Source organism: Ceratotherium simum, chromosome 17, assembly GCF_057802395.1.
Source record: "Ceratotherium simum simum isolate JZ-2026a chromosome 17, ASM5780239v1, whole genome shotgun sequence".
In the NCBI taxonomy this organism is placed as follows: domain Eukaryota; kingdom Metazoa; phylum Chordata; class Mammalia; order Perissodactyla; family Rhinocerotidae; genus Ceratotherium; species Ceratotherium simum.
In genome coordinates, this window is record NC_141916.1 from 51384181 (window position 1) to 51408609 (window position 24429).

A 24429-nucleotide genomic window follows, 5' to 3' on the forward strand; every position below is an offset into this window, starting at 1 on the left:
TAATACGATAAGACTGATGTCCTTATAAAAAGATGAAGAGAGATCAGAGAGCTCTCTCTCTTTCCATGCATGCAAAGAAAAAAAATAATATGAAGACACAGCAAAGGCAGCCATCTGCAAGCTATGAAGAGAGATCTCACCAGACATCAATCCACTGGCTCCTTGATCTTTGACTTCCAGTCTCCAGAACTATGAGAAAATAAATTTCTGTTGTGTAAGCCACCCAGCCTGTGGTATTTTGTTATGGCAGCCTGAGAAGACTAATAGAAGTCCCTTTGGGGATGGACTGAGGGAATCCTTATGACTTTTACTAGTCATGGTATTGACGAGGTCTTCTTTCTGAGGACCTGCCTTCTTCAATAATTGAGTCCTGTGTCAGAAAACTGGCTCAGGCAGCACTAGAGTAGGGTAATAGCTTATGACTTTTGGGGGGATGGTTGTCCTTAGCTTACTGATCATTTATCTTTCATTTTTTCTATTGTAGATGGTGAGCAAAACCAGTGGTGTGCTTGCAAGATATGACTGCTAAATCTTCAGGATTTTGTGAGCCAATCATTAAACATAATTATTACTAAAAATTACATTATTTAAAGTTAAAATTAATAAATTACATTAAAAGCAAAGGCAATAAATACTTGGAACTCATCAATTTCTGAATATTTTTATTATATTTTACAATTATCTATGCATGAAATTATTTACATCTATTATATCTGTATAATAGAAACACTGTATACTGGTGTACTACTGCGCATCTCTTCTCAACTCTGTATTCAGTGATGTCATATTAGTAGCTCAAAATCAGCCATGGTGAAAGTAATTATAACACAGAAATCAGCAAATGTTACAAACCAGGGCATTTTTTTTTCTCTGTAGCACCAGTTGTTAAAGACCAGCACACAAGTAGAAACATCCTTTTTGGCTATCTATCTGTTTTACCTCTAGGAACACTTGACATATCTATACATTCTGCAGGTCAGTAATCTTGCATGCTACTCCAAACTCAACCCTCATTATAGTAATTGTGCCCACCTTGTTTCACAGTTGAGCTGTGCCACTTGACCTCTACTACTTCAAGATCCTATCACTACCAATGCTATCTGTAAATCCAATTCTGTGGTAACACCTCCTATTGTAATCCTTGGCCTACAGAGAAGAACCACTATAAGCTTTTTAGTGATGCTTATGTGCATTCACCAGTGCACACCTTGTTGCTTTGTTAATAGGCTGCCCATAGAACATAGTCATTTGCTGGATTTTCTGTCCATGTAGAGTATATCCACTATAGCATGCCCACTTCTCTGAGTATTTTTATCTTCTCTTCAGCTATCTTCCATAGCAATTTTGGCATTTTGCTCTGCTTAGCATGGGCCATTGCTTTCTTCAATTTTCTTGGAGTTATTTTAGCAGCTTATCAGGACTGTCTCACAACATTTTGCCAAGTTATTAAATTTGGTGTCCAAAGAGAGTACTCCAATGTGGATAAAATCTCCCTTATTCAGCTTTGTGTTTCTCTTTGATCCAGCACCCTCATAATCCAATCCCCTTATGTACTCTGAAGGTTGTCATTACAACAAATTATATTGGTTAGGTCTGAATTCATTCTGAATATAATCTCTTTTCTCTCTAATCAAGGCTAGCAGTTAACCTTGGTTGTTGGCCTTATGATCAGAAGGGGAAAGAAGAGATGGTCGTAAGGTGTGTGTGTAGTTTCTTTGATAGCAGAGGACTCAGCATCATCTTGACACAAGGAGAAAGGCTAGACCTTAACAGGGAGAGCACACCACTTTCACAAGTTTAGGGGGTTCAGCATGTAGAGGGTTCTAGTTTTTTAAGATCTTTGAGAAAGATTTCGTGAAAAGACACACTGCAAATTGTGGAAAGTATTTGTAATACATATATCTGACAAAAGAACGGTTTGCATATTATTTATATATTATGTTACAACTCATTACATATATGTATATTACAACTCATAAAAAGAAGACAAATAATCCCTAAAAATGAGTGAAATATTTGAGTAGAAATTTCAGAAAAAAAGATGTATAAATTGCCATAAGCACATGAGAAAATGCTCAACGGATCTTTAGAGATCTGCAAAATAAAACTATATTTAGATTCCACCACCTACTAGAATGGTTGAAATTAAAAGACTGACCATATCAAATGTTGCTGTTGATGTGAAACAACCAGAACTGTTGTATAATAATGGGAGGAATGGTACCACCTCTTTGGAAAATATTATATGTTTATAAAATTGAACATGTATTTTCTTTTTTAAAACAGCTTTATTGATGTATAATTGACATACAAAAACCTTCAGATATTTAATGTGTACAGTTTGATGAGTTTGGACATATGCAAGCATCCACGATACCATCACCACAATCAAAGTAATAGACATATCCATCATCTCCAAGATTGCATGTTAAGTGTTCTTAATCCAAAAAAAAGTGGTGGGGGACACTAACATATATTTTCTATATGACCTAGTAATTCCTATTCTGGATATTTCCTCAAAAGATTGAAAATATATGTCCACAGAAAGACTTTTATACAGATGTTTATGTTGGCTTTATTTATGACAGCCAAAAATTGGAAACAACTCAATGGACTAATGGATAAACAAATAATTATATATTCACACAATGAAATACTACTCAAAATAAAAAAGGAAGGAACTGTCGGTCTATGCAACAACATGGATAAAACTCAAAAACATAATGCTGAGCAAAAAACACCAGACTCACAACAGTGCATACTGTGTGAGTCCACTTATATAAAATTCTAAATCCAGCAAAAGTCATCTCCATTGACAGTAGGTTAGTGGCTGCCTGGTTCCAGGGGTAAGGGGATGAACTGCAAAGATACATTAGGGAACATTTTGAGGTGATGGAAATGTTTTATATTTCGAGTCAAATTTTATATCCTAACTTTTTTCCCTGAAGAACAAAACTAAATTTCACTCTATAGTGCAATCTCTGTATTCTCCTATATGTGAATTTCTAATACATTTATTATATTCAGAGGTGATATGAAATCATTTGACAATTCTGAGGACAGATTTGAAAAGGAAATTATGTCCAAATAACCCAACATTAGCATAGTAGTATTATCATCTTGAGTATTAATGATAACATTCTGGGTACTTTCTAACTCTCTTTTCCCTTTTCTCTCTCTCTTTCTTTTCTGTGTGTGTGTGTACGTGTGCATGATGTTTGTGTTTGAGTGAGAAAATGATTTTTGTTCCTGTTTCAGTAGCCAGTTTAAAGCACAGCTTTCTTTTCTTTGATTTCATCACCTTTAAGATGGTTCCTTAAAACATGATGATTAATCCATAATGTCCCAAAGCATGTCTTTTAATTAATTAGTATTCTTATCTCTTATGGCTCTGTAAGGACACTAATTATGTACACTCTGGGGACAACAGAAAAAAATGCCACTTGAATATTTTTTGCTCTACGGTTTGTCTTTTAAGAGAAGACTCTATAAGTTTGTTATTCTTCACTTTTTAGTCAACTTCCCTTCTTCTCAGTAAAGCTTGCTTGTTTTCTTCCCCCCGCCCTACAGAAAAAAAATTGTGGGTAGATAATAGTTCAACTCAATCATAGTCAGATGATTACTTTCATTTTCAGAAATACTGCATAAAAACTTGCTTTACTTTTCAGCAGCAGCATAACTCTAGTTTGGAGCTGTGTTGTAAAAACAACAACAACATTTTTATATTAAAGTTAAAATTTTGAAGAGAGGTTTTGGAAGATGACACAAAGCCCAGAGGTAGCTGCCCCGGCTGAAGAAGTCACAGCAAGAAATGATAATAGCAACCAAAGAGCTGAAAAACGAAAGAAGCAAGGTAAGGACATTTCCTATTGTTCAAAATGAAAGTTATTTATTGAAATTATGAAACATAATGTTAAACAAAAGCCTTTAAAAACATGAAATGGGTTTTGTAGTTTCATCCACCAAGGCAAAAAAAATACTTTTTTTAGTTATCGCCATAAATGAAAATTATAACAAAACTTAGATTTGTAATTGACTATTTTGTCCTTATAATTCAGATTCCCTTTATCTTATCTTAATTGATAATGGAGAGAGATTAACCACAGCTTAAAACTGTTCAAGATTTAGTTTCACTTTGACTAAGTATTTAATAAAACCAATACTGGAGAAGGTATTAAATTTTATCCACATACTCATTCAATGCCCAAAATGCATACATCATATGAAAAAGTTGGCCAATATTTCTAATATGTTGAAAGCTTGTTTATGGAGAGTAGAGTCAAGATAAACTAGACTTTAGAGGTTCTTAATCACAGAAAGATTATCTACCTATCCTACTTCTATCTAAACAATTGTGGGTACCCTGATATCCTTAATGATGTCTCTGGCAACCTTAAGAAGGATAAGGAAAGAAAAGGTGCTAAAAAAAGAAAAGAAAAAAGAAAACCTTAGAAAACAACTTGGTAGCATTGGATGTATTAAATAGCAAGATCAGAGTATGTAAGATCCAAATTCTAAATCTAACAGGCAAATCTTCAAAGTTGTTTTAACAGGGCTGTTTATAGTCAAAATATGGTGAAGAAGGGAAAGAATATGCTAAAATGTCTTAAATGCAACAATCTATGATTTAGGGACTATGGTGAGTTTTAAACATTTGCCATTTAATTTCAAGTGGTACATGCAAGTTATCATTTCTCGTACTGTCAGCATGCACATGCCCTTCTTCCTTCCTCTTGGCTCAGAGGCATGTCCTCTTTCGTAAATCCATCAGTGATTCTCTGACTCATCCCTTTAATAAGCTAGGATTTTTTAAAAAATGAAAGGGTCACTGATTTCAAGCACTTTAGGTTTTCTTTCAATAATCATTCTGGAGGGAAGGATACCAAATGAGCCCTACTACCTACTTAAAATAATGAAGAGGAAAACATATATTAAGAAATTTCATTTAATATAGCAGTAAATAACTTTCACTCCCCCCCACACACAGTAATTAAAATGTGGAAAGATGGGAGAGCTAACACAGAAAAATTAATAACAAAAGCTTTCTTTTATTTAATTCCTGGTATAAGCCAGAACTTTTGAAAACATAGCACATCTACATCCATTTAATGGATGAAGAGATATAGGCTCAAATGAGATAAGAAAATAAAATTATACATTGTAAATATTTGACCAAGATTTTGAACCTGTAATATTTATAACTGTAATATCCTTTTGTTCACTATGCCAATTCATGGACAAATAGAATACCATAATGACATATTGACTTGACTGATGGCATAGAAAAGAGAAAACAAGTATTGGATTTCTTGACACCTAATATTTGAGGAAAATGAATAAATTAATAAGAAAATGTTTGAAAGGTGATTAAAAACCTCATTAGGAAAAACCTGGACTCAAGTTCGGAACGGAGGCACATACAGCCCCAAAAAGGCTGAAAAGACAGATGTATGTTCTGTTTCTCCTCTTTTTGACCTTTGCTACATTGGAGGTCTGGTCATTTCTCCTACCTGGGAGCAATCCCTCCATTTGTACTTCAGACCACAATCCTTCTAGCCTATGCAAGAGTTATTCTTTTTAATTTAATTATTCCCTCCTCCTCCTGCCTGCATCAGCAATCTATCCCTTTCACACTGAATAATCCCCAAATGCATGGAAACAATATTTGTTATATCTTTTAAAAAAATCCTGCTGTAACTATTCATCCCATTCCAACTCACTCACTCTGTTTGCTCTGCTTCACACGGCAGAAGCTCCCTGAGAGTCCACACGCTGATTTCACTTCCTTCCTTCCAGGAATCTGACTTCCTTCCGCACTACTCCTTAAAACCACTCTAGCAAGACCAATGACCTTCACGTGCTCCATTTGAGTTTTTCTACCTCCACTGCTACTAGTCTTATTTAAGACACCACCATAATTTAGTTGGTGAGTTATAGCCTCCTAAATAGTCTCTCCACCCCATACAGACCTTTTAAAAACACAGATCTGGTAATGTCAAACACCCTTCCAAAAAAATCCAGTGGTTTCCCATCATACTTAGAGGAAAATCAAGTTCTTTCCCGGGGCCTTCAAAGCTTAGCATCATTTTGCTCTTGTTTACTACATAATAAAATTATATTCTCCTCTGCTACCTCTGACCTAGTCACACTTGTTACACTTTGCTACATTCTAAGTTCTTTCCTGATTCAAGGCACTTGTACTTGTTCTCTTTGCTTGAAGTGCTTTCTCTTGTTTATTTTGCATAGATAGCCACTGCTCATATTTTAGGTCTTGGTTTTGATGTCATTTCCACGGAGTGGCCCTCCAGACTATACTTTTTAGTCTCTTTCCCCTTATCAGTCTGACACCCTGTTTATTGCCTTTCTAGCACTTCCTTCAATCTGTATTTTTAACTTCTTTTTTATTAGTTTATTGTCAGTCTTTTCCACCAAAAGTAAGTTCCAGGAGGGCATGGATTATGTATTTTTTGCTTACTATTACATTTATGGGAACTAGTTTGGAGTAGGTTATTAACAAGTAAACATTTGTTAAAGGATGAACGAATAAACACAGTACTGGTTCAAAAGTGAAGCTTTGCATATGCTACAGTTCATGCTTATTGTATAGCTTTGAAATTCTGGATAATCAGGGGGTCAGCCCGGTGGCCTAGTGGTTAAGTGTGCGCGCTCCACTTCGGAGGCCTGCGTTTGCAGGTTCGGATCCCTGGAGCGCACTGACGCACCGCTTGTCAAGCCATGCTGTGGTAGCGTCCCATATGAAGTAGAGGAAGATGGACACAGCTGTTAGCCCAGAGCCAATCTTCCTGGGCAAAAAGAGGAGGATTGGCATCAGATGTTAGCTCAGGGCTATCTTCCTCAAAAAAAAAAAAAAGAAAGAAAGAAATTCTGGATACTCAGAAAAAACGCACAGCTAATGATAAGACTTTTCGGAAATTTGGCAGAAATATATAAAGTAAAATATAACTCCATAATGATATTTCTCAGTTAAAATAGTAACAGTTTGGTGGCTCAAAAATGATGCTGATATTCTCTTTACTGCATTCCCTCTCACTCCTTATGGTAATCTATAAAAATCAATTTTTTATGAATTTTTATGGCTACCACTATTTTCATGTATTACTCATGAGGGTATAGATTAGTACCACACTTCTGGAAGAACATTTAACCAATATATGCCAATTTATTTATTTTTGAAAATGTTTCTTAAGAAGATAATTAGACAAATATGCAAGATACATTAAATTACACTTATTCTAGCTTTGGTTTAAAAAAGGGATGGAGCAGCCTAAATATGCATCAGAAGAGGGTTAGTTTTTTGTTTTTTTAATGGTATAGACATGTGATAGAATGCTATCGGCCATTAAAATTATAATGTCAAATTATACTTTTACATGATGTATAAATTTAGCTATTGCTCTAAATGAACAATCACCCCAAAATTTAGTGTCTTAAAACAACAATCATTGTATTGCTCATGGTTCAATGGGTTAGGAATGTGGACAAAATACAGTGGGGATGGCTCATGCCTCCTCTACAGTATGCCAGCTGGTGTATTTGGGCAGGGACTGAGGATCCAAAATGTCATCACTCACAGATTTGAGCCTTAGTGGTTGGTTTTAGATGTTTATCCTCCATACTCTCTCTCTCTCAGATTTCTTATTTGGTTGCTGGGATCTGTTGGATGGTAAGCTTGGCCTTCTTCAGATGGAGGGTGAGTTCCAGAAGAGTGATAGTAGAAATTACAAGGTCTGTTAAGGGCTGGGCTCTTAAGTCCCAGAATATATTTCTCCCACATTCTATCGGTCCAAGTAAGGCACAAGGCCAATTCATATTCAAATGTCAGGAGATACAGTAAATCTCTTAATGGGAGGAGTAGCAAGATCCTGTGTCAAAAGGGTGGTGGACACAGGGAGGCGTGATACGTTGGGGGCCATTTTTAATAGTCTGCCACACATGAGAAGAACAAATTGTTAACTGAAACTATTAGAGTATAGAACAATGGGTACATGATAGTTGTACTCATATAAAATTATGTATATTTGAGAGGGAGGTTATATGTGTGATAGTGGGATTAGAGAAATATATGGATGGAAGGATGTTAACCCAATTGATAATACTGTTATCTCTAAGTAGTGTAAATTTAGATGTATTTTAAATTTCATTTCTTTCATATATCCACTAAGGAAAAAGTTTATTTAACAAAAGAGTAACTAATTCTTCACTAGAAGAATAAAGTAATGAAATGAAAAAAAAGTAATGATAAATGCTCTCAATAAGTTTATATCTATCTTAAAGTAACTTTTATAGTTTTTTAAATTTCATAAAATTTTACAACAAGGATGAATACTTTATAATCACATAAAATAATAAAAATGTTTCATTTCAAAAAACTTATGCACCATATTGTTTTCCTAAGTGGGCACTAACAGAAGAAAAACAATTCCTCACAAAAGATATGTAAAGAGATTTATTCTGTTCTACTAATTTTGCACATGAGGAAATACAGGACCAGAAAAAGAAATAATGATTTGTCCAAGTTCCCATTGCTTGTTTGTGGCAAAAATCTCTGTCTCAAATCTTTGGATTGATTATTCCATGACCCTTCAAATATACTATGCTATCTATCCTTTACAATAAACTTGTCATTAGTTAGAAAGCAGATTTTCTTTGAAACATTCAAGGAATGTTAGGATGAGCTGATATTTCACCATAGAGGAAGGATATGAAGGCCTGGGTGTGGCTCCAGGCTGAGGAAATTCTACGCTAAAGAGCCATATGTCTTTCATTCCTTGGGCTATAACAGTAAAATCCATGGTAACGCTTGGATTGGATAGATATAAGGATGTCCTGAGAAATTTCAACCAAAAGAAAAGAACAGATATTTTTCCATATGACAAAGAAGAAAAAGTATGTTTTGTGCCATCTCCTTGTGAAAAATAAGAATAAAAAAGTCTGTTAGGTATGGTTATGAATGCAAATTTAGTCTTTCTTGTACCTGTTGCTTAATCTAAATGTATTTTTTTTTTATTTTTCAGGTACTAAGAACAAGAAGCTAATGTGTTCTGTCATACTAAATGTAATATTTGCAATATGTTTAATTGTTTATATTCCAATTAGTTTAACACGTGAGTTCATTACATCCTTTATTTCTTCACTTGTTTTTATTTCAGGACTTCCTATTGTATGATCCTTTTCTTTCCTATCTCAGTTATGATCTTTTCTCATTGTTCTCACTTCCTTCTCATTATTCATGATACATTTAATAGGTATCAATGAATGAGTTATCATGAATTACATAACCTATGTAAGGCATTGGGAGATGCGAAAATAAGACAGAATTGTTCACCCTGATAATCTCACATTCCATTCAACTTTCCCATGTGAATGGTAATCACTATTTTGACTTTTATTGCCATAGGTAAGTTTGGCCCATTTAAAAAGTTTTATGTGAATAAAATCATGCAATTTGTATGTATCCTTTACATCTTGTTTCTTTTGTTCCACATTATGCTTGTGTGATTCTTCCATGTTATAACACGTCACAGAAGTTCATTAACGCACTGTCACAGAAGGGGGTTGGAAAATTTTTTATATAAAGGACCAGATAATAAAAAATTTAGGCTTTGTTAGCCGTACATCTCTTTTGTAGCTACTCAACTCTGTATGTGTAGTGTAAAAGCATCCACAAAAGATATGTAAACAACTGAGCATGGCTGTTTCAATAAAATTGAAGACAGAAATTTGAATATTATGTAAATTTCATGTGTCAAAAAATATTATTCCTCTTTTAATTACTTTGATTTTTTCATTATTTTGATTATTGTGAAATGTAAAAATCATTCTTAGCTCTTAATTTGGCCTCAGACTGTGGTCTGCAGATCCTTGCTTAGAGTACTCCGTGCTATATATTAATTTATTAATCATTCTACTTTTGATGGACATTTGAATTGTGCCACATTTTGACTACTTCAAACTGTGCTGCTTTGAATATCCTTATACTTTTAGTCTTTTAGTGAATAGTGGACATCATTTGAAATATACTTGTAAGAAGAATTGTTAAGTCATAGAGGATGCATAGATTAGCTTTAGTAGATAATACCATAGATAGTAGATAATCCAACCAAAAATATATTAGAATGTCAGTTGCTCAATGTACTTATCATTTTGCTGTCAGTTTTACCCATTTTTTCCATTTCAGTGATTATGTGTTGATATCTTATTGTGGCTTTCATTGATATTTTTCTGATGACCAATACTGTTAAGCTCCTTTTCATGTTTACAGCTCATTTAGTAACAATATTTTATGATAAGCATGTTCAGATACTTTGCCCATATTTTAATTGAGTTGTAAAAATTTTTTAATATACTAGATAAAAATCTTTTGTATTTCTATTGCAAATGTCTTCTTCCACTATGAAGTTTAAATTTATCCTCTGTATGATGTCTTTCAATGAACAGTTCTTAATTTTAAGATAGGATAATATTCTTTTTTATTTTTCGTTGTTACTACATTTTTCATCCTGTTAAAGAAATTCACTGCACCCCAAAGAGATGAAGATATTACTCTAGAGTTTCTATTATAATATTTATTATAGTTTTCTTAATTTCACATTCAGAGCTATAATCCTTTTGAAACTGATTGTTCTGAGTTTTAGGATATGGTCATCAAAACGTATTTCTTTCACTCAGATAATCTTTTGATCTGGAGCAATTTATTGAAAAATCCACAGTTTACTTGATAGTTCACTCCTAGTGTTGTACATTCTATGAAGTTAGAAAAATGTATAATGACATGTATCCCTCATTATGGCATCATACAGAGTATTTTCACTACCTTAAAAATTCTCTGCCCCACCTATTCATTCCCCCTCCACCCAATGCCTGGCAACCACTGATGTTTTTATTGTGTCCATAGTTTTGCCTTTTCCAGAATGTCATATAATTGGAAATCATATGTTATGTAGACTTTTCAGACAGGCTTCTTTCACTTAGTAATATGCATTTAAGGATCTCCTGTGTTCTTTTCATGGTGTGGTAGCTCATTTCTTGTCTGTACTGAATAATACTCCATTGTCTGGATGTATAACAGTTTACTTATCCATTGACCTACTGAAGAGCATTTGATTGCTTCCAAGTTTTGGCAATTAGGAAGAAAGCTCCTGTTAACATCTGTGTACAGGTGGTTTTAGTGTGGACATAAGTTTTCAACTTCTTTGAGTAAATTCCAAGGAGTGTGATCGCTGGATTGTATGGTAAGAGTATGTCTAGTTTTTTTTTGTGTGTGTGAGGAAGACCAGCCCTGAGCTAACATCCTTTGCCAATCCTCCTCTTTTTTTTTTGCTGAGGAAGATTGGCCCTGGGCTAACATCCATGCCCATCTTCCTCTACTTTATATGGGACGCCACCGCAACATGGCTTGATAAGCAGTGCATTGGTCTGCCACTGGAATCCGAACCTGCAATCCCCAGACCGCGGAAGAGGGGTGCGTGCACTTAATCACTATGCCACCAGGCCAGCCCCAGAGTATGTCTAGTTTTGTAAGAAACCTCCAGACTGAATTCCAAAGGGCCTGTACCATTTTTCACTCCTAATGGCAATGAATGAGAGTTCCTGTTGCTCCACATCCTCGCCAGCATTTGGTATTGTCAGTGTTCTGAATTTTGGCCACTCTAATGGGAGTGTAGTAACTTGTTTAAATTTACGTTTCTCTGATGAAATATGATGTGAAGCATCTTTTGGTATTCTTATTTGCCATATGTATATATTCTTTGCTAAGATGTCTGTTCATGCTTTTTGCCTATTTTTTAATTGGATTGTTTGTTTTCTTATTTTTAAGTTTAAAGATTCTTTGTATATTTTGCATAATGGTCCTTTATCAGGTATGTCTTTTACACATATTTTCTCCCACTCTGTGACTTGTCTTCTCATTTTCTTGATATTGTCTTTCATAGAGTAGAAGTTGTTCATTAAAATGAAGTCCAAATTATCAATTAGTTCTTTCATTGACTGTGCCTTTGGTGTTGTATCTGAAAAGTCATCACCATTCCAGGGTCGTCTGGGTTTTCTCCTATGTTATCCTCTAGGAGTTGTACAGTTTCGTGTTTTAAATTTAGGTCTTTGATATATTTAAGTTAATTTTTGTGAAGGATATAAGGCCTGTGTTTAGATTCATTCTTTTTGCATGTGGATGTTCAGTTGTTCCAGCACCATTTGTTGAAAAGACTATCTTTGCTCCATTGTATTGCCTTTGTTCCTTTGTCTAAGTTCAGTTGACTATATTTATGTGGGTATATTTCTAGGCTGTCTAGTCTGTTCCATTGACCTATTTGTCTATTTTTTCACCAATACCACACTGGCTTGATTAATGTAGCTTTACAGTAAGTCTTTATGCTGGGTAGTGCCAGTCCTCCAACTTTCATCTTCTCCTTCTATATCGGTTGGCTATTCTGTGTCTTTTGCCTCTCCTTGTAAACTTTAGAATCGGCTTGCTGATATCCACAAAATAACTCTCTGAGATTTTGATTGGGATTGCATTGCATCTATAGACTAAGTTGGGAATAACTGACATCTTGACAATATTGAGTCTTCCTATCCACGAACATGGAATAAGCTCTCAATTTATTTAGTTCTTTGATTTTGTTCATCAGTGTTTTGTAATTACCCTCATATAGATTTTAGACATATTCTGTTAGATTTATACCTATGTATTCTATTTTGGGAGTTCTACTATAAATGGCATTATGTTTTTAATTTCAAATTCCGTTTGTTCATTGCTGGTACATAGGAAAGCAATTGACTTTTGTATATTAACCTGTATCCTCTAACCTTGCTGCGATTGCTTATTAGTTCTAGGACTTTTTTCCAATTCTTCCAGATTTTCTACACAAAATCATGCCCTCTGTGAACAGAGACAGTTTATTTCTTCCTTCCTAATCCATATGCCTTTTATTTCCTTTCCTTACCTTATTGCATTAGGTAGAACTTCCAGTACAATACTGAAAAGGAGTGGTGAAAAGGGATATCCTTGCCTTGTACCTGATCCTAGTGAGAAAGCCTGCAGCTTCTCACAATAAAATATGATATTAACTGTAGGGGTTTTGTAAATAGTCTTTATTGAGTAGAGGAAGTTCTCCTCAATTCCTAGTTTACTGAGAGTTTTTGTCATGAATGAGTGTTGGATTTCATCAAATGCTTATATTGATACAATCATGTGATTTCTTTTTTAGCTTGTTGATGTGATGGATGACATTAATGATTTTTAAATATTGAACCAGCCTTGCATATCTGGGATAAATCCCACTTTTTGTGTATAATTCTTTTTATACACTATTGGATTTGATTTGCTAATATTTTGTTGAGAATTTTTGCATCTATGTTCGTGAGAGATATTGGTCTGTAGTTTTTTTATTTTTTCCTTGTAATGTCTTTGGTTTTGGTATTAGGGTAATGCTGGCCTCATGGAATGAGTTAGTAAGTACTCCTGTGCTTCTATCCTCTGAAAGAGATTGTAGAGAATTAGCATAATTTCTTCCTTAAATGTTTAGTTGAATTCACCAATAAATCCATCTGGGCCTGGTGCTTTCTATTTTGGGAAATTGTTAATTACTGACTCAATTTCTTTAACAAATAGACCTATTCAGATTGTCTATTTCTTCTTATGTGAGTTCTGGAAGATTGTGTCTTTCAAGGAATTGTTCCATTTTACATAGACTATCAAATTTGTGGGCATTAAGTTATTCATAGTATTTCTTTATTATCCTTTTGATTTCCCTGGGATAAGTTGTGATGTCCTCTCTTTCATTTCTGATATTATTAATTTGTGTCTTCTCCCTTTTTCCCTAGTATGGCTAGAGAGTTATTGATTTTATTGTTCTTTGCAAAAAAACAGCTTTTGACTTTGTTGGTTTTCCCTATTAATTTCCTGTTTTTAATTTCATCAGTTTCTGCTCTAATTCTTATTATTCCTGTTCTCCTGTTTACCTGTTTCATTCATGGTATTGCTAATTTGTTGCTTTATCTCCTTCTATTTAATTTTTTTCCTTTTACCTGTTTTCCTAGTGTTCTATGCTATTTTAGATTATTCAAAAAGACAACTCATGAATTTGTGCGCTTGCTGGATTTTACATTAATTTCTATTCAATTGATTTCTGCTCTTATTTTTTAATGGTGTCTTTCTTTCTACTTTGATTTTAATTCGCCACTCTTACTAACATTTTGAGATAGATAATTGTCTTTTTAAAAAATCTTCCTTCTTTTTTAAAACATAAATTTAAGCCAGTGAATTTTCCTTTCAGCTCTAAGGCAATGTGCTGTGTTCCACAAGTTTATTCATATCCCATAAGTTTTGATATTATATTACGTATATATCACATATACCAAAATATATGTAACTATCTTTAAGTTCAAAATATTTTCTATTTCCAATGATTTCTTCTTCTTCTTTGCCTCATGAGCTATTTAGCACTGTTGCTTAATTTGCAAATTTTGGTGATTTTCTAATTTTATTTTTGTTATTGATATATGGCTGAAGTCTACTGCAGTCAGGTGACATACTGTAAATGTCTTCAATCTTTTAAAATTTGTTTTTGCCACTTTATTGCCTGTTTTGGTAAATGTTTCCTGTGCACTTTAAAGAATGTACATTCTGTTGTTGTTGCATGTAGCTGTCTATGTATGTCAACTGGCTTAATTTTGTTAATCATGGTGTTCATATATTATTATCCTTGCTCTTTTTGCCTGTTGTTATATCAGTGATTAAGAGAATGATGTTAAAGGTTTTAACTTTTATAGGTACTTGGCATCAGGTGACTATAGATGATAATTTAACTAATTGTTTTACCACTGTGCATCATAGATCACCAGCATCCCATTTACAACTGGTGATTGGATCAATGCCTTTAAAATGAATTACATTGAAAAATCAATATCATATCTTACCCTTAAGATTCTCTTAGAACCACTTTTGGTACCAAAAACTGATTCAGTCTGGGTGTGTTCAGGAAAATAGACATTGCGAATGTTACAACAGTAGGACTTTAATGTAGGAATAAGGGAAACATGACTGGGAAGAGCTGGAGAGTGATGGTGTGGAAGGCCGTTTAGCTGGAGGAGAAATACACACTAATGATTTTGGTTTAAAGCACTAATGTGTTTGGAGAACCAGAGATTAGAGAAAAGTCTAAGAAGCTAACACATCCAGCTGCCAAGAATACAAAAGAGAAATCATGAAAAGGCCTGTGAAGTTCTAACGCCCGAAGTCTCCAAGAATAATGCCTTCTGTTTTACGTTCACCTTCCAAATCTCTTGTGGGTTCTTTTCATTTGTTAACTCAAAACCGTATAGTCATGGTGGTACCCAGTTGACAACAGGCAATTCAACACATATCTTATTAGTTATATATTCTGTTTTATTATTTTCGTTGCTTTCTTGAGATTAAATCACGTGTCCTAGATTTAGAATGGTCTAGTATAAATTAATATTTTTATTACTCCCAGATACTGCTAGGATTTCATTATATTTCATTTACCAAGAAATGGCAAAGGTGACTTAACACAAGTGAAATCACCGGGTTGCTCTAGGAAATCCTATGTAACACTGAGGTTAGAATTGAAAGGAATATCGGTATCCTGTTAAAGTCTGAACTGCTGTCATTTAATCTAAAATGAAATTGGTTTTTCAACTAGTTATGTGATAGATATGCAATTCTGGATCATGAGCATAATATTTTACATTACAATCCTATCTTTCTTCAATGATCTCAAAACACTGTAGCATGTTATTTCATCTTGTCCTTAAAATATGTATTTTTCTCATTTCCAGATAAAAAACCTCAGTATAGTTGCCCAAATGATTGGATTGGTTTCCGAGACAAATGCTATTATTTCTCTAAAGAAGAAAAGGATTGGAATTCAAGTAAATACAATTGTTCCACACAACATGCTGACCTAACTGTGATTGACAACATTGAAGAAATGGTAACTAATTTAATATGCATTCTTATGAATTATCTTGAGTAGGGGAATTGGGAATATTTAAATGCCAATATGTTTTTTAAAACTTCACACATGCCTGTCTATATATGCAGAATATTGAATGTTCAGAACATGCCATATGAGATACAGTTGAAAAAGCTGGTTGTAACTTGTTTGGCTAGTACAAGACTTAAACATCAAGTAGTCGACTTGATAGCTATCTTTATATTTTAAGGAGCATAAATAGAAGAGTTTGATAATATTTGGAAACCTTTATAAGCCAGGACTCCACAGAGAGAACTGCCTCAGGAAGAATGGGATTCTCATTCCACTCCCTTTGAAGAACATTCCTCTGCCTTCTCAGGTTTGCTTTGCTGTTTGTCCCTGTGGTCCCATGGCAACCTCCATCAGAGCACTCACTACCAGTAATGCAATAGGTGTGTAACCAAAGTTTCCCCCTAGACTGGGGTATGAGCTTCCAGTGAGCAGACATCGTGTTTTGCTTGAAATTGTATCCTTTGCTGTAGCATAAAGGCAGGTATAAATTAAAAGCTTAGTGGATCTTTGTTGAATAAACATTGATTCATGTGGCAAAAATCCTATGAGTAAAAAGAATCTCGAAGAACTTTCACAAGGGATTGTGAAACTATATACTTCTGCACTTGTGAAATCTGTTCTTTGCCAAGTTACTTATGTGGTAAGCATATGTTTTCACTTTTGTTTAGTCTCTTTTAAAGTAAAGGGTCAATTTAAGAGGTCAAGTAACTTGTTTTAAAAAAATTTTTGTGAATAATGTGCAATAAAAAGTGCTTAAAATGTAAAGCAGCACGGCACAGCAGTCAACATTGTTAAGAGAGAATTGTGTTGTACTTCTGTGGCAAACAAAATATGTATCTGCAATCTGCCTGAAGATTAGTTTAAATTTAAATGGATGTGAACCAGGCTGGGGCAATTTATAGGTCAGTACAAAGAAACTAAACTATTCTGTATGCAACAAAAGGTATAGAAACATGAATAAAATGTGAAAAACTAGATATGTTAAGAATAGACTTCAAATTAAAAAGTAAGATTCAGGCTCAATTTAGTAGGAAGAGCTTCCATAGTCAACAGTTTCACTGCCGAATTTTGCAAGACTTTTGAAATGAACATTCTGAGAAATCTTTAAGCTGTCCTTTACAGTTCCTCTTGGGAAAAAAACAGGGTAAATTAGCAGCAAAATAGAAAAATAATGTGATGATAAAATTTTTGAAGGATAAGGAAATGACAAAGCAAAATATTTTAAAAAATCTTCATTTATAGGAATTTTTTCAGTGAAGACTGACAAAAATAGTGAATATCCTGAAACACAAAGAACAGAAGTACAGAAAACTAATTAATTTTGAGCTTAAGAGAAATCATTAAATATATCAGATAAGAATAATTGTACTGTTTGGATCAAGAAAAAAGACTTTTATCATATAATATCCTGATATATTTTGAAGATCATAGAGGGCTATTATGTACTACATAATCTGGGAAAAATTTAAATGACAAACAGAATGAGGTAAAGCTATCCGTGAAGGAGTGTTAAAAAGTAATGTATGGAGGAATTTTAAAGCACTGTTTATTTAAAATAGTTTAATTAAAATATTACATATATTTATTTAAATTACAAAATGTTTTCTTCAGTTAAAATGAGATGAAGGTTGTTTTGTAAACTGTTTTCCATATTTATTTCCACCTATTTAAAATTACCTTGCATTTTTAACAAGAGGCTACATGGGCAAATCTTTATTGAACAAATAACGATTAACATTTTTCGTAGGACAGTCTCTAGGAAATGTATCTCCTGGTTCCCTGTCAAGAAGACCAAAACTACTGAATCTCATCCAATTTTCCCAGTTATCCGATCACATATATCCTGTTGGTTTCCAATACATTTATCTTTTCTTATATTTTTTTTTCTTCCTTCAAACAATCTCTTTCCTAAATCTCAAATATGAACTTCCCTCTTCTCCCTTGCCCTCTACATTTATATGGAATCTTCTACTCCTCCCTGTATTCATAATACTCATTATCATCTCTTTATCAAGTAGAATATTTTCTAACTCTGTTTATATAATTTTCCTCACTACAAATGAAGCTGTGAATCCAGGGACAATGTTTTCTTAATCTGTTCCTTTGTAAAACCAAAGCTTAGACTAATGAACTGATATTTTTTCCAAATAAATTCATGAAATGCTGCAGAAGATGTTATAGCACAATGCCAAAGGTTATTAGTGTCACTGTTATTAGATAGGAATGGACAATAGTGTTATGATCTGTCACAATTCCCTTACTTTTATCATAAAATTGAACCTTGGTTGATACAATGTCAAGCTTATGGTTTCCCAGCTATTTAGTAGCAGAGTAGACTCAATGACTTTCTACATATAACATAATTCTATGATAAAAAAGGCTCTAAGGTCACAAGAAATTTCAACATTGAATGAATAAAAAGGAGAAAAGGGGAAATATCAGGAAAACATATATTTCCCCTGAATGATTCCTTTAGAAATAAAAATATTTGGCAGAAAAATAAAACTTGATAATTAGATTCTAAAGGAATTGGATATATGAGGTGTGTGTGCATACACGCATGCATGTGTGTGTGCATGTGCATGTATGATTGTTTTGCGAGAGAAGTTAAAGTAAAATATAACATTAAACTCAATATACTAGTATTTACTGGGAAGTGGAAAAACATTATAATAAATATCTTATGATTGGGAAGACTGTGCAAGAGCATAATTGCAAATACTAACTTTCCAGGATTTTACAGTTTAAAAATCCTGGAGGAATAGATTTCCATGTTGAATATTTATCAATTTGGAATCAAAAAGTATTTTAAAGAAAATTTATCTCACATCTTTGTTTTACAAACAAGAAAACTGAGGGTAAGAGTAAAATACTTTTTCAAAATCCCATAGCTATTTTCTGGTGGAGCCAGGAGCTGAACATATGTCGCCTTCCCTTCGCAACCTGCAAAGCAAGAGGGACACTATAGATGGTAGTAAAAACTCACAAGTAAAATTATGCAATCTATTTTGTCTTTAAAGCACTTTCTTAAGCACTACAAATGCACTTCTGATCACTGGATTGGGCTGGAGATGAGAGAAAATCAAAGAAAATGGGTAAATGGAACCACATTTAACAACTGGTAAGTTTCTTTCTTTCTGAGATATTTAAATTTAGATAGCCCAACCTTTTCTAGAACCTATGCATTGGTTATATTTCTCTAGAGCCCGAGATTTGTGTGCATGTTGCAAAGATGAGGTGCAGAAGATTGTATCATGTATTGAGATTAGTTCCAAGAGTTAACCAGAGAAGTTGGAAATCGAGATATAAGGAAAGATCACCTAGTTGATTATTTGAAAATAAAGACCTGAGCTTCATAAACACAGTCCAAAAAATAAAATAAAATAAAATTTTGCCTGGTTTTAACCTGTCTTCTCCAATTCTATATCTATTTTTCAAACTTCATGTTAGCTGTGGGCCGACATCTTTTACAGTTCAAGTTAAATTTGTTGTTCTTTTTAACCTGTTGTTATTTGAAATGACAATTTCAAATAACATACAATTTATCCTGGGCTTTATATCTTCCATTTTACAAGATGGAAAATTGGATCTAAAGACCTGAGTTCACTGCACACATGACCTCAGCATAACACCCCAAATGGTGACTGCCATCCTCTTAGCCACCTAGTTTATATTAGAATTTCACATTAGAAACACTACTGACATTCTGGACTGAATAATTCTTTGTTGTGGGGACGGGGTGTTTTCTTGTGCATCCCTGGCCTCTGGCCACTAGACACTAGCAATTGCCTCCCTTCTCCCTCCACTTGTGATAACCAAAAACATCTCCAGATGTTGCAAGTATCCCTTGCAGGGAGCAGAGGGAAGGCAAAATCGCTTCCAGTTGAGAACCATTGGTTTATATGAAATGGTAGTTCTATTGATTACATGTAACTAACAATGTCAATTTAACAAATACAAATTTTTGGAAGACAGATTCTTATAGTTCAATATGGCACAGGTATCTTAACCCTAGCAAGAGAGGACTGTGTCACTGCACACTTTTTCAGGACTTTGGACAGGTAATATTTTTTTAAAACGCATCATTGGGCAAGGGAGAAATCACAGGACTCCCTAGTCCTTAGTGTTTAATCCCTTTTCTATAGGTTTCATGTGAGAGGGAATGAAAAATGTGCTTACCTCAATGATGATGGTGTGGCAACAGCTAGATGCTATGCAGAAAGAAAATGGATTTGCAGGAAATAAATACACTAAGTATGTAAGTATTTCTGATGACAGACATAACCATGAGTAAGATGGTTTTAATATCTGTTACCTTTTTTTCTTTCCCTCTGCATAAGTTAACTGTCAACATTTCACTGTTTTAGTATTATAGCCTGATAAAACATCTTCATAATTATTAAAGTAATTTTCTTTAACTTGTTTTTTTACTCTTCAAATGGCCTAGATCTTTGCTTTTCTATATCAATTTTAGAAGAATCTTATAATTTCGTAGAATCTATAGGTGAATTTTGAGAGTGTTATATTTATAATATTATCTTCTTATTCATTTATAATATATACATCTTGCATTGATTTTTGTCCTCTTAAATAACATATAATTTTTCTACAAAGTTACTGCATATCATTTATTGTATGTATCCCTATTATATGTAACTAACATTTTTGCTATTGCAATTACATAATTTTATTATCTTTTAAAATAGTTATTTCTATATAGAAATGTAACTATTTTGGATATTCTTCTTTTGTTTAACATCCATCCTGAAAACCCTCATAAATTCTAATAATTAGTGATTTCTTTTAAATACTGCAAAACATAGAACCTAATAAGTTTTATTTTTTCACGTCTTATAACTATTACTTATAGCTTGCCTAATTAAAATGGGTAGGACTGCCAGGACAATATTAATTGTGAACATTTTTGACTTTTTCCACATTTTATAGAAAATGCTTCTAACATCTCAACATTAGTAGTGTTTCTTCTAGTTTTTTTATATACTTTTTTGTAAGTTAAGACAGTTCTTTTCTATTCCTATTTGCTAAGAGTTTTTTATAGGAAGAGGTTTTTAATTTTTTTAATGTGTTTTTGTTTCTTGCATCTATTTTGATGTTCTCATGATTTATCTTCCTTAATCTTTTAATGTGGTAAATGGCGTTTATAAGTTTTCTTATGTTAAAGAACTTTGTATTCCTTGATAAAATTCAACTTGGTCATGATGTGATATCATATTTATTCTAGACAGATTCATTCTGATATTCTTTTATAATATTCTTACATCTAAATTCATGAGTGTGATTATCCTAAAATTTTTTCTAGGAAGGCAAGGATTATGGCCTACAGACTTTTATGAAGACGTGATTGGAAGATGTGTTGTCTACATTTGTGCTATAAAATTTTGAATGATAAATTTAATGTGTCTAGAAAATTAATTATTGTTTACATTTTTCTGCATATTTTAGATTAGATTGTTTTTTTTTTTTTTTTGGTCATTCGTAAAGCCCAGTAGCAACCTTTGAGAGAGTTACTGGAAAAGAATATTGATGGACAGCATGATGTAATGAATGATGTAATCAGAATTGAGCAAATGGTGATAGGGAACTGCAAACTCAAGAAGATCCATGTTGCTTCAATAAAAACAAATTCCTAAGAGCCGTGACATTGTGAATAATAACAACTTTGCTCACTTTTTTTCATGGCGTGAGGAATGAAATTAGCCAGGAAAGACACATTTGACAATAAAGAGGGCAGAAATGGTTCCTAGATCTGAACGGGAAAAAATGATGTCTAGACACTATAAACAACCTGCATGCACACTCACTGGACAATAAGCAAATACATAGTCAATCTCCTTTATTAATTATTCTGAATATTTATTGATACATCATAACACCTCTTGTGGGCTCATGAATTCTGTAATACATTTGATCAAACTATTTATTTAAACAGAGGCCCTGCAAAAAATATCTATCAATCAATAATTGCACAGGTTCTTTTCAGTTGAGGATAAATGATAATTTATTCATTTTACCAAGTAGTTATTTATGCATATTTAATATGAAAAACTATAAACTGTATTCCATGTGGTAGTAGTAATTTTTGTAGCCTTTTAGTCATATATAGGTTTAATAAAATTCCCCTTCTTCTCTGTTCTGGGTTGAATTATGTCCTCAAAGATATATGTTGAACATATTTCAACATCTCAATTGTATCTTAATCTGAATGTGTTTAAAATTTATTTTATAATCTTGCCCCCAAATATGACCCTCATCAGTGCTCTAAATGGAACCACCATCCAACTAGCTGCATACAAACAGAAACTTGGTATTATCCTTAACATTGCTTTCTTCCTCATCTACCATTTTCAGTCAATCAACAAGTCCTATTAATGTTTATATTTCAATTCATTTCTCTTTGTCTCCAAAGCTTTCACACTAGTCTGTCATCTCTTGCCTAGGCTACTGAAATAATCACCTAAATTAACTCTAAGTATCCACTTCCTCATACTCCTTTTCCGCATACTGTAGCCAAAATAATGGTTCCACAACTTAAAACTGATGAGGTCACTCTGCTAATTAAAGCCTGTGATGAGAAAACAGCTATTCTGAGTTGCTACCTAGGCGTTTTACAGTATGACCACCATGCTCACACCCAGAGTCTGGACATTTAGATAAGGACCCAAGCTTAGGATTCATACCACAAGTTCCTGCTTTGCTTTTCCTGGGGCACTTTGTAAAATAACCACTTAGAGTTGAGCCCACAAAAAGTTAGTGACCTCTGTCCAAACCACCTTATAAGTAATATGTGCTTGCTACCTTGCTCTCTATCTCCTGCTCACTAGTGACCTAGGACAGAGGACTGCCCTTTCCCGAGCTCATTGCATCCACCCCACTTCTGGCATCTGTAGGTAATACATCTTCTGGCTTTACCTCTTCTGTGTGAGTATATTAAAACTGCACCTTCAATCAAAACCACCCCAGAGTTTTCACTCCCGCAAAGCAGGAGCTCAGATGCTGAGGGGGCTACCTGCCTACTACATGTGAGTGGCTTGTGCCTCCTCATTCAGTAGGTCATACTCTACATACTTTTAATACACCAGCTACAGGCCTCCCAACACAAAGTCTTTTATTGGCTTCAAATTGTTGTTGAAATGAGAGTGGAAATATATGACATGTAAGACACCTCAGGTTTTCCAGCCATATTTCACACCTAGCTTATCCTTTCTTGGCTTCCAGTAACGTTAACATTTTTTGCATTTTTTTAAAGCATAACAAACTCACTAAATCCAAAAGAGATTTTTTTTTACCTTTTGCAGCTTTGTCTGAGGCCTCTTGGAAGGTTTTCTCCTTCTTCTACATTGTTCTATGTACTTCAGATCTTAGTTCATTTGTCATGTATTTAAAGAGGGTTAGCTGAGTTCAGTGTCAATGTCAGATCCCCCTACTTTATATTCTCATAAGTAATACACAGTTATTCTTCATAGCATCTTTCAAATTTTATTCAACCAATTGCTATTGAGCACCTACTATATGTCAGGCATTGCTTTATTTTATTTTATTTTTTAATTTGCTAGGAAAGAAGTGACTATAGAAAGTGAATGCTGAAAAGAATAGCCAATATTGAGCTTTAGATGCTGCTATTTTGTACTTTAGGGCCTAGAGGACCTGAGTGTCTTCTTAGGTTATCTCCCTTGTGTAGATGATAAGGTGACATTGGTGGCCACATTGACACAAGTGGTTCTCATTTGTCAGAGACATAATCAGGGCCATCTGTCTCCTCTTGGTACCACCTCTCGGGTAGTGGGTGGTCTGAATAATGTGGCGAGGAGTCCTGAGCTTTGTGCTTTCTCTACTTTAATGTGCTTATATTTTCTTCTAGGTTGTCCAATTTGTTGGCATATAATTGTTCATAATACTCTCTGATGATCCTTTGTATTTCTGTGGTATCAGTTGTAACTGCTTCTCCTTCATTTCTGATTTTATTTATCTCTCTTTTTTTCTTGGTGAGTCTAGCTAAAGGTTTATCAATTTTGTTTATCTTTTCAAAGAACAAGATCTTAGTTTCATTGTTCTGTTTTATTGTCTTTTTAGTCTCTATTTCATTTATTTCTCCTCTAATCCTTGCATTTTCTTCCTTCTACTAATTATGGGCTTTGTTTGTTCTTCTTTTTCTAGTTCCTTGAGGTGCAAAGTTAGGTTGTGTATTTGAGACTTTTCTTGTTTCTTGAGGCAGGCGTTGTTGCTGTGAACTTCCCTCATAAAACTGCTTTTGCTGCATTCCACAAATTTTGCTATGTTATATTTCCATTTTTGTTTGTCTCAAGATATTTTTTGATTCTTCTCTTGATTTCTTCTTTGACCCATTGGTTGTTCAGTAGTGTGTTCTCTAATATCCACGTAT

At 33.8% G+C, this 24429-nt stretch overlaps 1 protein-coding gene across 1 annotated transcript; it reads left to right on the forward strand.

Annotated features, from left to right (window-relative positions):
- Window positions 1-3595: 3595 nt before the first annotated feature.
- CLEC2B (C-type lectin domain family 2 member B) lies at window positions 3596-21681 on the forward strand. The gene is made up of 7 exons (XM_087442772.1): window positions 3596-3853; window positions 7652-7711; window positions 9036-9125; window positions 15820-15974; window positions 19049-19149; window positions 20174-20286; window positions 21349-21681. Exons 1-6 carry the CDS (start codon window positions 3760-3762, stop codon window positions 20271-20273), a joined length of 600 nt encoding a protein of 199 aa, XP_087298898.1. The 5' UTR covers window positions 3596-3759; the 3' UTR covers window positions 20274-20286; window positions 21349-21681.
- Window positions 21682-24429: the final 2748 nt, after the last annotated feature.